At 39.5% G+C, this 13895-nt stretch overlaps 2 protein-coding genes across 2 annotated transcripts; both read right to left on the bottom strand.

Annotated features, from left to right (window-relative positions):
- Positions 1-582: 582 nt before the first annotated feature.
- LOC107300634 (caspase-10-like) lies at positions 583-1261 on the bottom strand (the record flags this gene model as incomplete). Its single annotated transcript, XM_015829943.1, has 2 exons — positions 583-682; positions 933-1261. Coding segments are annotated over 2 exons (429 nt in total), but the record flags the coding sequence as incomplete, so codon positions are not given.
- Positions 1262-1263: 2 nt separating this feature from the next.
- On the bottom strand, positions 1264-7104 carry LOC107300633 (CASP8 and FADD-like apoptosis regulator; the record flags this gene model as incomplete). Its single annotated transcript, XM_015829942.1, has 2 exons — positions 1264-1276; positions 6800-7104. Coding segments are annotated over 2 exons (318 nt in total), but the record flags the coding sequence as incomplete, so codon positions are not given.
- Between the last annotated feature and the right edge of the window lie 6791 nt (positions 7105-13895).

Raw genomic sequence — 13895 nt, 5'->3', positions numbered from 1 at the left:
ACGAACTACCCCCCGAGATCCGGACGATTCCGGATCTCCTAACCTTCCGCCGCGCCCTCAAGACATGGCTTTTTCAACAAGCGGGCCTGACCTAGGGTGAATTTTAAATAGGGATAATTTTTAATGATTTTAAATAGTCACAGCCACTAATATTTGGATTTTAATTGGTTTTTAGAAGGGGTAATTCTGTATATTGTTTGAACATGCTGTGAGCCGCCCTGAGTCCCATGGGGAGAAGGGCGGCATATAAATTTTGTAAAATAAATAAAATAATAAATAAACATGTAAAGTGCATTTCAGAAAATTTCAGAAAATTTCTTCCTTCTATTTTTTTCTCAAAATGTCTGTATATTCCGGGGAGGGGCTATGTTAAAGCCTATCTCAGGACCAGAATTAAGGACAGTCCTTGCTCTTGACAACACAACTATAGCACTCTTTTCTTAGGGAAGTGGATTTGATATTAAATCTCATTTACCTTTTTAGGATTTCTTTTATAACTCCTGCTTTATTTAGATTTTTGACACACATTTTTTAGTATGTTTGATGTTTCTTGCTTCTTTATTAATCTTTGGTTTTACTCACCATAATGGGTTGCTTCTTTGGGAGGTCGGCCTTCAGAAGAAAGGCAGCATCCTTCACGTTATCCTTTGTGAGCTCTTCTGCTATTTCATACAGCAACTGTCTGGGTGACAAGTCTAAACATGTAAGCTATTTTTTTTTTATGTAAGATTATAGTAAGATATTCATCCATAGCACTTCGCCTACCATCTCAATTTAAGATCTGAAATTTTGGACAATGAACTTTGATGGCAAATATTTAGAAAAAGAGTCTAAATAAACAAACGATTAAAATGCTTGGAACACATTCAGAAGAGAAATAATGTAGCAATCAACGTTTTTTTAGTGAAAGTTATATTATTTGGAAAACTCACCTATAACTAGATACCTTTCCTCTGTTAGGCAGTTCTTCTTGAACAATCTCTTTAGTATAACCAAGTTTCTGGAGCAGAAAGTTACACCTAATAATGTAGAGAAGCTCTGCTATGAGAAAAGTATCATCCTTATTAATTAAGTCCTCATTGATGAGAAATTGGAAAATATCCTGGGCTGATTTCACTGTTTCCAGCTTCTTTAATGAGATGAAATCAGAACAGAGAAATTTCAGGTCTTCTACATCTTCCTTCCCTAGGTTTTCATCAATTGATAGTAGCTGCTGGCGAAATACCACATTCTCATTGTCAGCCATGAAGAAATATTTTCTGAGGAGCTAAAATCTCTAAAACAGGAGGAAAAAAAAGTAACGCTAAGCATTTAGAAGTAAGGTAGTGGAAAAAGAAAAAGTCTCCCTGGAAGATAAACACTTATAAATTCTCTCCCAACCAACCAAANCAGCAAATGATCACAGATAAGGAGAACAGATAACCTATGTTACTGCTTTTGTAATGTTTCAACTGTCATGTGTCTGACTAATGAAACACTTCAAAGAACTTTCAGGCATTGTTTAACCTAAAAAGCCTTTATTAGTGTAAAGGAGTGTCAGCACGGCATGGAGAATGCCAAGATCTGAATTTCCCTTCCTTTGCACATAACATTCCAGACATTTCCCCTCCCCTATTTTGGGGTCATGATTCACATCTTCCAATTAACCTAGAGGGCAAAGTTTCACTTCCGTTCCCGCCCTCATTCTCATCTGAATTAACTCTAAAAGTACCAGTTCTGCATATTTTGTCAAAGCAAGAATATTCAATATTAGCAGCGTTGACATCAACATTACCAAAAACTAAAACATTTTTGGTTTTGCCGTGCACACATATATACACTAAAGAAATCAAATATATCAACTGTTCCATGATCAGACTTTTCCTTCTATTTCACTGAAACGTGACATTGGCATCTGTTTGGTTAAAAGGTTATTTTCAAAGGTAACCAACACAATACATAAAATCCTGACATAATTCATCTATTGTTAAAATAGCTAAACATTAAGCAGCACTGTGGATAGGAACGCCAATCCATATTAAGGCAAGAAATCAGATAAAAGAAGGCACAATTAAAAAATTGCCCATAAAACACCTATGAAATATACCCATTGTAAGGAATAAGACTCCTGCTTCTTGATCACCACGTCATTTTAGGCAGTTCCATGTATTTATTCCAGACTTAGTTTGATTTTAATACGATTAGAAATTATCAAATTTAAAGATTAAAATACTTCCAAGGCTACCTCAAAAAATGAATAAAAGTACAAATATTCAAATAATAAATTTCTAAATAAAAGTAGTCTTTAATATGGAACAGTATTAAAAATGTAATCATAAGTCTCAGTAAAATAGTAAAATAGTCAAAGTCTTATTTGACCGCCAGTTTGGTGCAGTCTTAAAAGCTCTGGATTGAAAGCCAGGAGACCATGAGTTCTAACCCTGCTAATGCACAAAGCAGGCTGGGTGACTTTGAGGTTAGAGCTTTGCATTCTAATATTCTGTGCCTTGATTTTCCCCCATTCTAAATCTTGAGTGTCTACAAACATATAGAACACAAACTACCTATCCTTCCAAGCATGGGCCTTTATAATATAATTGATGTCTGGAGGATTGTTCAAACAGATAACAAAAATCCCAAGGATAGGGCATGACCAACAAGTTCATTCCTGCATTCTCCCTCCCCAAATTCTCATTATGTGAGAAATAAACCTTTTATACATTATTGTATTGCTAATATTACCATTTTCAACTAAGACTTAAATGGGTTGATGGCAAGATGAAATTATGGATTTTGTCTTGTTTCAAAATCATGAAACCCAAATTTCTGGACTCAGCAACTGTGTTCAGATACTTACTACTAGCAGCATTCCTGTGCATGTTTACATATTAATAAACCTCACTGAGTTCAGTACAATTTTGGCCCACGTAGCCCCAGAGATTCCTCCAGGTAGGCAGGAAATGCAGAACAGTGAAGACAGCAAACTATGAGAATTAGCCCCTAAAGCTGAATGGCCAGACATAGGAAATCTTACCTTCTAGTTTGTACTTTTGAATCTTTTTTGCCAAGTCTCTCCTGTGAATAGTCAGGAAGCAATTTTCTATTAAATCCAAATGCATGGGAGATATCAGATCTAGCTTCTCCAGGTCAGTAATAATTGCCAGAAAACTCTAGAAAAATCAGACAGAACGATTGTAAAGGAGAAGCCAAAGCACTCCTGAGAAATGACAGTTATATATTAAACTTTCAGGGAATATAAAAAGATTGGCAGTACAAAGATGAAGTGAGGAAAGCTAAGGCTCAAAATGAACTAAGGCTTGCAACAAAAGTCAAAAATAACAAAAAAAAAAGCTTCTTTCAACATGTAAAAAACAAGAAAAAAGTTAAGGAAATGATTGGTCCATTAGTGGGAGAAAGTGGTAAGAAGGTGACAAGCAACAGGAAGAAAGCAAAACTAAGCTCATTTTTTGCATCCGCATACACATACACAAAGGGAATAAAGAGTCCAACCTATCAAAATCAGTACCGTAAAAAACAGATTAGAAACACAAATTAAGATAGGCAAGAAAATGGTAAGTGAGCACCTGTCCACCCTAGAAGAGTTCAAATCACCAGGACCAGATGGACTACACCTCAAGGTTCTGAAGGAATTAGCAGATGTGATCTCAGAACCACTGAACTATATCTTTCAAAGATCCTGGAGCACTGGGGAACTACCAGAGGACTGGAAAAGAGCTGAAGTAGTTCCCATCTTCAAAAAAGGGAAAAAAATGGATCCAGGATACTACAGACCTATCAGCCTGACCTCAATACCTGAGAAGATCTTGGAAAAGATAATCAAGCAATGAATCAGCGAACACCTACAGGCAAACAAAGTCATTACCAAAAGCCAACATTGGTTTGTCAAAAACAGATCATGCCAGACAAATCATGCCAGGTGACAAAATTAGTGGACCAGAGGAATGCTGTGGATTTAATTTACTTGGACTTTAGTAATGCATTTGATATAGTAAACCACAACCTACTACTTGATAAGATAGAGAAATGTGGGTTAGACAGCATCACCACCAGATGGATTCGTAGCTGGCTGACCGGCCATACTCAGCATGTGGTCCTCAATGGAACCGCATCTACATGGAGGGAAGTGTATAGTGGGGTACCCCAGGGCTCTGTTCTGGGCCCAGTGCTCTTCAACATCTTCATCAATTATTTGGATGAGGGGATAGATGGGGAACTCATCAAATTTGTAGATGACACCAAGCTGCCAGGAATAGCCAACACTCCAGAAGATAGGCTTAAGATACAGAAGAATCTTGACAGACTTGGGCGCTATCTAACAAAATAAAGTTCAATGGTGAAAAAAGTAAGGTTCTACATTTAGGCAAGAAAAACCAAATGCACAGGTATAGTATAGGTGGTACCTTGCTCAATAGTAGCAACTGTGACAGGGATCTCGAAGTCCTAGTGGACAACCACTTAAATATGAGCCAGCAGTGTGCTGCAGCTGCCAAAAAAGCCAAAACAGTGTAGACTGCATTAACAGAGGGATAGGATCATGATCACATTAATACCACTTTATAATGCCTTGGTTATATGCCTCAGGATGCTTATTAATAGACCACATTAGCTATATGATGCCCAACTGGAGGTCAACCTAGGCTTAACTGACATGACTCTTATCAGTCCTACACAGAATGTCCAATGATGAGGTATGCACTTCACTTTGCCCTTTGCCATCCATGGAAAATATTAGTGTGGGTAATATTGAATTAATTGGACCAATATTATAACAGCAGCTTCCCATAACAGTACCCTATCAGTTTTCTGTTATGCATCCTTTGTACACCATAAAATATATCCATTGCTGAGCCTCAGTTCATGTATGGATATGAATGAAGGTGTGCATATTTTGGATATCCTACTAAATTCCTACTGACAGATTATTAGTCAGTGACACCCAACCAAAACTATATTAGAAATTAGAATCAATCTAAAAACCCTGAAACAGGAAGGCATTTTTCTTTTAGAAATCCCACACAATTAGAAAAGGGAAGTAATAGAAAAGGTTACAAAAGAAATCCAGACCCAGCAACTAGCCATCACAAATGCAGATTCATACAGGAAGGGTAAGGAAGAGAATGCCCCAAGGAAACGACCATTATCCCTTTTCAAAAGGGATAAGCCCAGCCGATTTTTAAAAGTACTAAAGAAGAGGGGGGTTTTCTCCAGTCACTCTCTTTCCCCCGCCCAGCCAGATTCTGGGAATCATTTAGTCAGAAAAAACTGCAAACAACACCTTGTATAAACAATCTGCAAATGACACCTTGTATAAACAATCAAACTTACCGATCCCACCAGATAGGACAGTGATGGCAAACCTTTTAGAGACCAAGTGCCCAAACTGCAACCCAAAACCCACTTATGTATCGTCGGGTGCCGGGTGGGTGTGGCCCATTGGGTGGGCGTGGCTGCAGTGGTAACAGCAGACTGGGTGGGACTAAAAAGTTCAATCAATTCCAACTTTGCAAGATCTTTTTTTTCCTGCGACAAGTTGAAATTGATTGATTGAACCTTTTTTTTGGGTACATGGCGGTGGAGGCCTAAAGCGAAAAGGTTTTATAAAACCCAGCTGAAGGCCTAGGACTGGGGCGACGGCACGCATGCCCACAGAGAGGGCTCTGAGTGCCCCCTCTGGCACCCGTGCCATAGGTTCGCCACCACTGAGATAGGAATAATGTAACACTAAGGAGGGCAACACAAAGCACATATAGAAACCCATTAACATGAATAGAACCATCTCCTGAGGACAAGTTTAACCTCTCGCTGCCCGTACAAAACAGGCTAAGGGAAATTAAGGGAACAAATACCTTTACAAAATCCAAATCATAATCTCAATAACTCAAGGGGTATAAATGTTGGGCCAGTCTCCTTGGAAAATCACTAGCTAGTCCAAAAACCATCACTGTGCCACTACTCCGTCCGGTTTCTGCAATAAACCTGCTTTCTGGCAGCTTGCTTCATTTTGTGTCAATTCTTCTGTCTGAGCTGAAGGTCTGCTTCCTAGCTGGAAACACAAACCACGGGGAATTCTTCCTACACTACTCTACAGATTTTGATAACTCTTCTGACATACTAGTGGCTTATTACCTGAATTTCAGGTTTTTATACTAGGGTAGCTTCCCTATCCTGCAGCCTTCCAGATGACTTGAGACCAACACTCTCATAAAATAATACTAATTCTCACTTATTTGGGATGCTCCAACACATGCAATGGGCTGTAACCCAACCTTCTGTATACTCAGTTATAACTGATGAAAATTCTTAAGATGAAAACAGTCCTTGCATTAGTTATGGGGAAATAAAAAGAAGAAGGATACCACAGCAATTTTATATTATCTTTTATATATATTTATATTATAAAATAGTTCAAGGATAAACTAACTTTGGTTTGGGTTTCAATTGCTTACTCACTCCCTTGAACAAACAGTGTAGACAACTGTGATTTCTGATACCCACGGTGATCTCAATGATCAAAGCTGCATGACTGGTATATTTATTTTTTATTTTAAAAGATTTGTATTAATTAAATTCCTATAGCCGCCAATCATAGTTATAATCTAATACTACATCACTATTCTTCTCCCAAAATCATATGTCAGTTTATGGAAATGGAAGTGATTTTTACAATTCTGATGTTATGCATATCATACAACAGAGCATTTCCAAGAGAAGCAATTCTTACAAACAGAAACCAATGGAAATAAACTAATATAGAGGGGTATGTTTTTCAAAAGAAACAATGCTCTTCAACTTAGCTCACCTGTATTTTGACAACATCTGAGGGTGCGTGGCCAAACTGGCTTCCACGGCTGCTCTTCCAGTCCCCAGGAACTTCTTTAACAAATCAAATCTTTTCAGCCTGTATAACAGTTCAGATAAGTTGATGGTGGTCAGCTTCTCCTTTTCATTCAAAGCTGTTAAGAGTTGTAGGCCACCAGGTGTAGATACGTCAGACATGAGATCACTGCACAAGAACCCCATGATTTCCTTTTCATCTGTATCCAGTTCCTGTACAAACTGGTATAGGAGGGATGCTGGGACACTGCAAAATATCCTCACAGGCCACTACCCCTTTATAGTTCTCTGTGTGTATTTTAAACAAGAAAAACCACGTCATGAGGCTTGCTTCTAAATGCAGAATCTGCCTTCCTTGTTGATCTTCAATATCCCAGCTTTGTTTTATGCCTTTTATATATCAAAAGACTATTGACAAGAAGAGAAGACCTAGACAAACCCAAATTATCTTAATCACACACAATGATTAAAGTTCACTGCTGGCACTCATTCTGCCATCTCATCTGCTGCTACATTTGTTCGGGCTGGGAACAGTATGAACTTTTTCAAATGAAGTGATGCTTAGGATGAATCAAAAGGGAATGTCCAGTTTTCAAGAAAGCTCCCACTATCACATAATTTCGAATGGTCCAGAGGAACTGAAACTAAAATTAAATAAAAGGTACTGTCAGGATCCAGATATATTTCCTTTCTATCTATCTCCTCTAATCTAAAACCAATTATTACTATTTCCTGGGTCGCAAGCCCCAATATAACAGCACACGAGCCACCGATTCTAAACCACTTATGGCGGAATCACAACTGGCAGCGCCAGTAACTACCAGAGCCCAAGCTAAATTAAAACCACAGCTGGGTAGCCAAACCGGAATTGAATTCCGGAAAACTTTGAAAACAGATGAATGGTTCCAGAAAAATAGACACGTGTGACAATCAAGGACGGACTGCCTTGGGTGGGGGAAAAGTTATACAAACCAATCACCCAAAGGGTCACATTCATGCAGCTTTGCCATGACACAAAATTAGCAGGGCATTTTGGATTTGTAAAAACATTGCACTTAATTAAAAGGTAATTTTGGTGGCCATCCATGAAAAAGGACATAGAAAGTTATGTGGCCAGCTGCCCAACATGCACAACTGCAAAGAGGTTGCAAGGGAAATTGCCCGGACTATTACAAACAGTGGCAAATCCCTCAGCCCCCTGGAGAGAAATAGCCATGGATTTTATAGTGGAACTACCAGAAAGCAATGGAAACACTGTCATCTGGACGGTTACGGACTTGTTTTTCAAACAGGTGCACTTTATCCCTTGCCAAAAGATCCCCACCACAAAAGCCTTGGCGAAACTTTTCATGCAGCACATTTACCGATTGCATGGGGCACCCCAACACATCATATCTGATAGGGGAGTGCAATTTACGTCAGCATTTTGGAAGGAATTTTTATCCCTCTTAGGAACCACTCAGGGACTGTCATCTAGTCATCATCCTCAAGGGAACGGTCAGTCAGAACCTTGTAACTCAGTACTTGAGCAATATTTAAGATGCTTTCTTAATTCCCTTCATTTGTAACTTTGCCAATTAAGTCATTTTTTTCTAGTTTACATTCTGTTTTCTGATTTGTTTGTTCATTCTTTACCATCATTCTTTGGATGTTTTTTGATTGTAAATTTAAGTTAGAAGTGTATTCATTTATGTTATCAAAGTTGTGTTTAATTTCCTCGTGGTTTAAAGCTATTGTGATTTGTATCTGTTATAGCTTTGCATAAATTTCCTCTTGGAAAGTATTTGTCTTATCTTGGAATATTGCTTCTAGAGCTCTTTGATCTTTCAGGCTGAGTCCTTTAGGAGAAGATATTAAGTGTGGTTTTCTATCATTTTTTGATGAATATGTCATATCCATGTTGTCTCCCCCTTTCAATTGTCAACCAGTCAGAATTGCAGTTCAATATATTTAGCCACCTTAAATCCTTTCTGTAACTTCCCCTGTCAAAGATTAGTCATAGATCAAAGTTTTTCTTTTTCTGTAAACAATTCATAAATTTAGATCACAATCAAAGTATTTCTTTTCCTTCAGACAGTTTCCAATCTTATAGCTGGCCCAGTATACAATTTCTTCTTTGTTCCCTAGCAACTATCTTCTTAAAGATTATTAGAGTTCATGGGAACAGATTTTTCTTTGTTTCTGGGTGTTGTCTTTAATGTGCTATGTTCTAATTGTCCACTAGATGTCAGCAAATATTTGTTTTCCAGCCCTTTCAGACAAGAAATTATTTTTATTATTTTTCTTTTTTTTATAATTTCATCAAAATTCTTTAGAATATAATTTTAGCAGTTTGTTTTAATTTCTAAATTTGATCAGATTGCAGTATTTTAAATTTAATTTCAATATGTTTCTTTCCTCCTTAAAGGTTAATTCGCCACTTCTGTCTATGGGGGAATGAGAATATAGTTCCCTCCCCTCACTTTCGGAGGTTTTCTTGCTTTGGGGACCTTTCCCAGGAAATTAGTTGCAAAATAAAGGAGAGAAGATTAAATACTCTCACCAATTCCAACCACACTGTTCACCGTTGTTCTGGCTAGTGCTCTTGAACTTCGACTGCAGATAGCTTAGGCTAGACCCTGGCATGCGGCTAGCCTTTCTCCTGTTGGGTCAGAGGGCTTCCCCGGATCAAAATGGAACAACCGCCACTGTTCCATGATCAATAGGGTGGCCCTCTTCCTTTGCCGCCTCTCCGGGGCGATTTCAGATCCATGGCAGGACGAAAACAGCTGCGGGATGCGGAGCTTCGCAAACCCATGGCCATGTACTATGGCGCAAAAACCGGAAGTCTGGAAAATACATGTTTTGCATACAAACAGGCTATCTGAGCAATCTTTGGGCATTTCCACAGAGAACTAGAAGTGTCATCTGAAGTTCTGGGGAACTGACATTGTGAACATTACTGAAAAGAATGGGCTGACTTAGTTCTTACGCAGCAACTTCGTCTGTTCCTAACTTCATTGCAACCTTCATACATATGAATCAATTGCCAAGTGTCTAAATTTTGATCAGGTGACGATGAGGATGCTACAATGGTTGTCAGTGTGAAAAATGGTCATAACTCACTTTTTTCAGTGCTGGTGTAACTTCGAATAGTCATTAAATGAACTGATGTAAGTTAAGGAGTACCTGTACTGTAACTGCCCCTGCTTATAACTGATTGCCTTTCTACTGTTATATAGAGGGAGGGTTATTGTATAAGAATTAACTTTTTTAATTGTAACAGCACAGATACTTGTTCATATGGTACGTGTATGCCTCTAGCAGCCACACAGATACTTCTTACACAGAAACACTACAGAAGAACACAAATACACACATTCCCCTCCTTCCTTCTAGCAGAAACAGGAACAGAGAATCTATCAGACTGGAGATAGTGTTCTGAGCAGCTCAGAAGGCAAGAGAGGGCAATCAGGAAGACATAATTAAACAGGAAAGGAAGGAAGGAAGGAAGGAAGGAAGGAAGGAAGGAAGGAAGGAAGGAAGGAAGGAAGGAAGGAAGGAAGGAAAAAAATCAGTCCTTATATGAGTTTAAAAAATCACCAAATATCCACTTGCCAAGAGCTTCTCAACAGAATGCCCACGAGTAGTTTCCACCTGCTGATCATTTATTTACATCATCTTCTATGCCAGTGGTTCTCAACCTGTGGGTCGGGACCCCATTTGGGGTCGATTGACCATTTCACGGGGGTCACCAAGCAAGGCTGTCCGCCATTTTTTTTGTCCGCCATTTTTTTCCCTTTTCCGGTGGGTGCCTTACCTCCCTTGGGCTGGGCCAGCTGGTGGTCGGCCTGCTCCGTCTCTGCTGCTTGCCAGCTACACCTCGGCCGGCGCAGGGGGCGGAACCACACATGTGCGGCGCTCCCAGGCAGGGAAAGTCCTCGACTTACGACCGGTTGGGTAGTCCTCGACTTACGACCGGTTTAGACCTCGACTTACGACCGGTTTAGTCCTCGACTTACGACCGGTTGGGGGTCGTGGCATTAAAAAGGTTGAGAACCACTGTTCTATGCCTTTTCTTATCAAATGTAAGGTCAACTACTTGGGGGTGAAGGAAGTGAGAGAATATGGTCTCTAACCTTGGTATTTTCAAACTAAAAATTTCTAGCCGTTTCCATTATTCAAACTACTCCACATTCAATACATCATTTTGCTTCAGCCCAGTCTTGTAACTAACTAAAATCCACCACTTAGCCCAAAATTTCCATTGCTAAGCAAGTCAGTTGTTTGCCCAATTTTATGACTTTTTTGCCAACAATCGCTTAGGTTAAGTTAGTAACATGCTTGTTAAGTGAATCTGGCTTCCGCATTGTCTTTGCTTGTCAGAAAGCCGCAACAGGTCATCACACCATGTCAGGCATGGCAACCATCATAAATACATGCCAGTTGTCAAGCACCTGCATTCTGGTCACAAGACTATGAGGATGCTGCTATGGTCGTTAAGTGTAAAAAACAGTCATAAGTCACTTTTTCCAATGCCATTGTATCTTCCAACGGTCACTAAGCGAATGGTTGTAACTTGAGGACTACCTGTAGTTTCTTTTCATTCTCATACAGGCTGACAGACAATGGTTTGGGTCAGGTCACTGAAGGATTAGTTAGAGCAGAAGCACATCAGATCAGGATTTTACAAATTTACAATAGCAATGTCATGGTTCTGATAGATGAAACCAATTAAAAGATCTTCAAGGCAAAAAATTCTTCCTTAAAGAACATTTTATTCAGGAAACAAAGTGTCTGCACTTACATAGTTGAACCCAAGACTAAAGTTCCCTCCCCCCTGCAACAAAGTAACAAGTTGCAAGAAACCCAGAAAGGCTGTCATAAATCATTCACCAATTATTCTAAAACAGGGGCACTCCTCCCAACTTTTCAACCTGCCAAAACTTTTTCTAACACTGACCTTGATTCTCACACAGTTGCAATTGTTATGACTAACTAAAATAGCTCAAGCATTCCCACTTCCCCCATTCTCTATCTGAAAATGCCAAACAACAGAAAAAAACATAATGAAAGCAAAAGGTAAAATGGCTATGGTTTTTCAGTTGTCATAGTGCTGATAAGCAATTTAAATCACTAAGACATAACTAGACAATTGTTTTAGACAAATTCTTTATGATCTCTGAATAAAAGGACATATATACCTCATTAAATATTACCTCTGTAAAATTCCACAGTACTTCATCAATCAAGCAATCATTTATTTTTATTCCACTTTTTATCATTTTTACAAATAATTAAAGGCAGCAAACATATAATATTCTTTCCTCCTCCTATTTTCTCCATAACAACCACCCTGTGAGGTGGGTTGGCCGAGAGAGAGAGTAACTGGCCCAAAGTCACCCAGCTAGCTTTCATACCTGAGGCAGGACTAAAAATCCCATGATTTAAGATTTCTAAATGTCATAACCAATAATAAACTGACATATGTACATACATTCATAGTACTATTTGAGCTTGGAAAAGAGGAAGAAGCCTCATGTTTATAAGAAAAGATTCATAATCAAGATTTGAAAGAAATCAACAAAGATACCAAGATTGCAATTCTATGCTTCCAAGCATGGAAACAAATCCACCAACTTTAGAGTAAAAGTGCATAGGATTACACTGCCAGGATTTAAACATCACAATGTCTGCAATCTGATACTGAAAATAGTAAAAAATATTCACCAATCACCAAAAGCATATTATTCCAATAAATTTAAGACTGATTTAAACATACCCAGAGACTAAGGTTGCTTTTTTATAATCCACAATCACTGTTTATCTTTGTTCAGATTTAGTTTTCAAGACTGAAATGAGTCCCTATGAAATCAAGAATATACATAAAAGGGAGAGAACATAAAACTAGGCTTCTCCCCCTTGCAGCCACACAGGAAATTCCAATTTGCACTGAGGAGGGACTGAAGCAATTTGCACTGAGGAGGGACTGAAGCAATTTGCACTGAGGAGGGACTGAAGCAATTTGCACTGAGGAGGGACTGAAATTCCAATTCACAGCCTTGATAGTCCAGAAATTACAAGCAAATCAGATAGGGCAGTTATATCCTTTCATAATTTTTGCAAGCCAAGGATTAGCTACAAAATCTGCATTCTGCTAAATAATAAATTTCTGATAATGAGTACTCTAGAAAGATTCAGAAAGTATGCATACTGTGTGGAATCATGTGTAACGCAGCCAACCGGAAGGAAGATAGAGTGCAAGGGGTTGAGAAAGAAACATATAAAGCAAGGATTGAAAATTGTGGTCTCCATAACGTGCAGTCAATTGTGTGCATGTTTTATCCTTTCATAGGGATTTAGTGCAAATAAAAAATAACTTTACTATTTCAGCAGCTACAAGCTGGACCAGCAATAAGACACAAAGTACAATTGGTGACTAATTTCAAATCACGTACATGCCATATCCTATTTCAGTGGTGGCGAACCTATGGCATGCGTGGCAGAAGAGGCACTCAGAGCCCTCTCTGTGGGTATGCACGCCATTGCCCCAGCCCCGCTCCCCCCATGGCCCCCTCCTCACCAATAGCCCCCCTGGAGGAGAGTAACCCCAGAGCGTGGCCCGCGCAAAGCAGCACAGCCAAGGACATGGCAGCCGGGCAGTGCAGACAAGACTCCGCCCTCACACCCTGTCATGCGTAGTTGATGCTGTGCGCTGCAGGCGGATGGCGTGGCTACCATGGTGCTGCTGGGCCGCCTGGGCGATCTGCGGTGGGTCGTGGAAGTGGTGAATGGCCCTGCGGGCGGGCGGGAAGGGGGTGGGCCAGAGCAGGCGGGATGGGGCGGAGCAGGGGCAGGATGGGGCAGAAGCAGGTTTTGGGCACTCGATCTCTAAAAGGTTCGCCATCACTGTCCTATTTTGTCCCAAATTAGTCAACATTATGCTGTCACTGAGCATATTTATACTGTATATCTCTCAGTATTTTCAGTTTCCTGTCTAAAAAAAATGACTGAGCTTTTATAAACTGGGGAATTTCGGGAGTTTCTGTTGACAGCGTGCAGTGTGCAAGAAGGTCTCAGTT

This window comes from Protobothrops mucrosquamatus, unplaced genomic scaffold, assembly GCF_001527695.2.
Source record: "Protobothrops mucrosquamatus isolate PMUCROS unplaced genomic scaffold, P.Mucros_1.0 scaffold7729, whole genome shotgun sequence".
NCBI lineage: Eukaryota > Metazoa > Chordata > Lepidosauria > Squamata > Viperidae > Protobothrops > Protobothrops mucrosquamatus.
The sequence above is the reverse complement of the archived record's forward strand: the minus strand, read 5'-3'. Positions and strand labels throughout refer to the sequence as shown.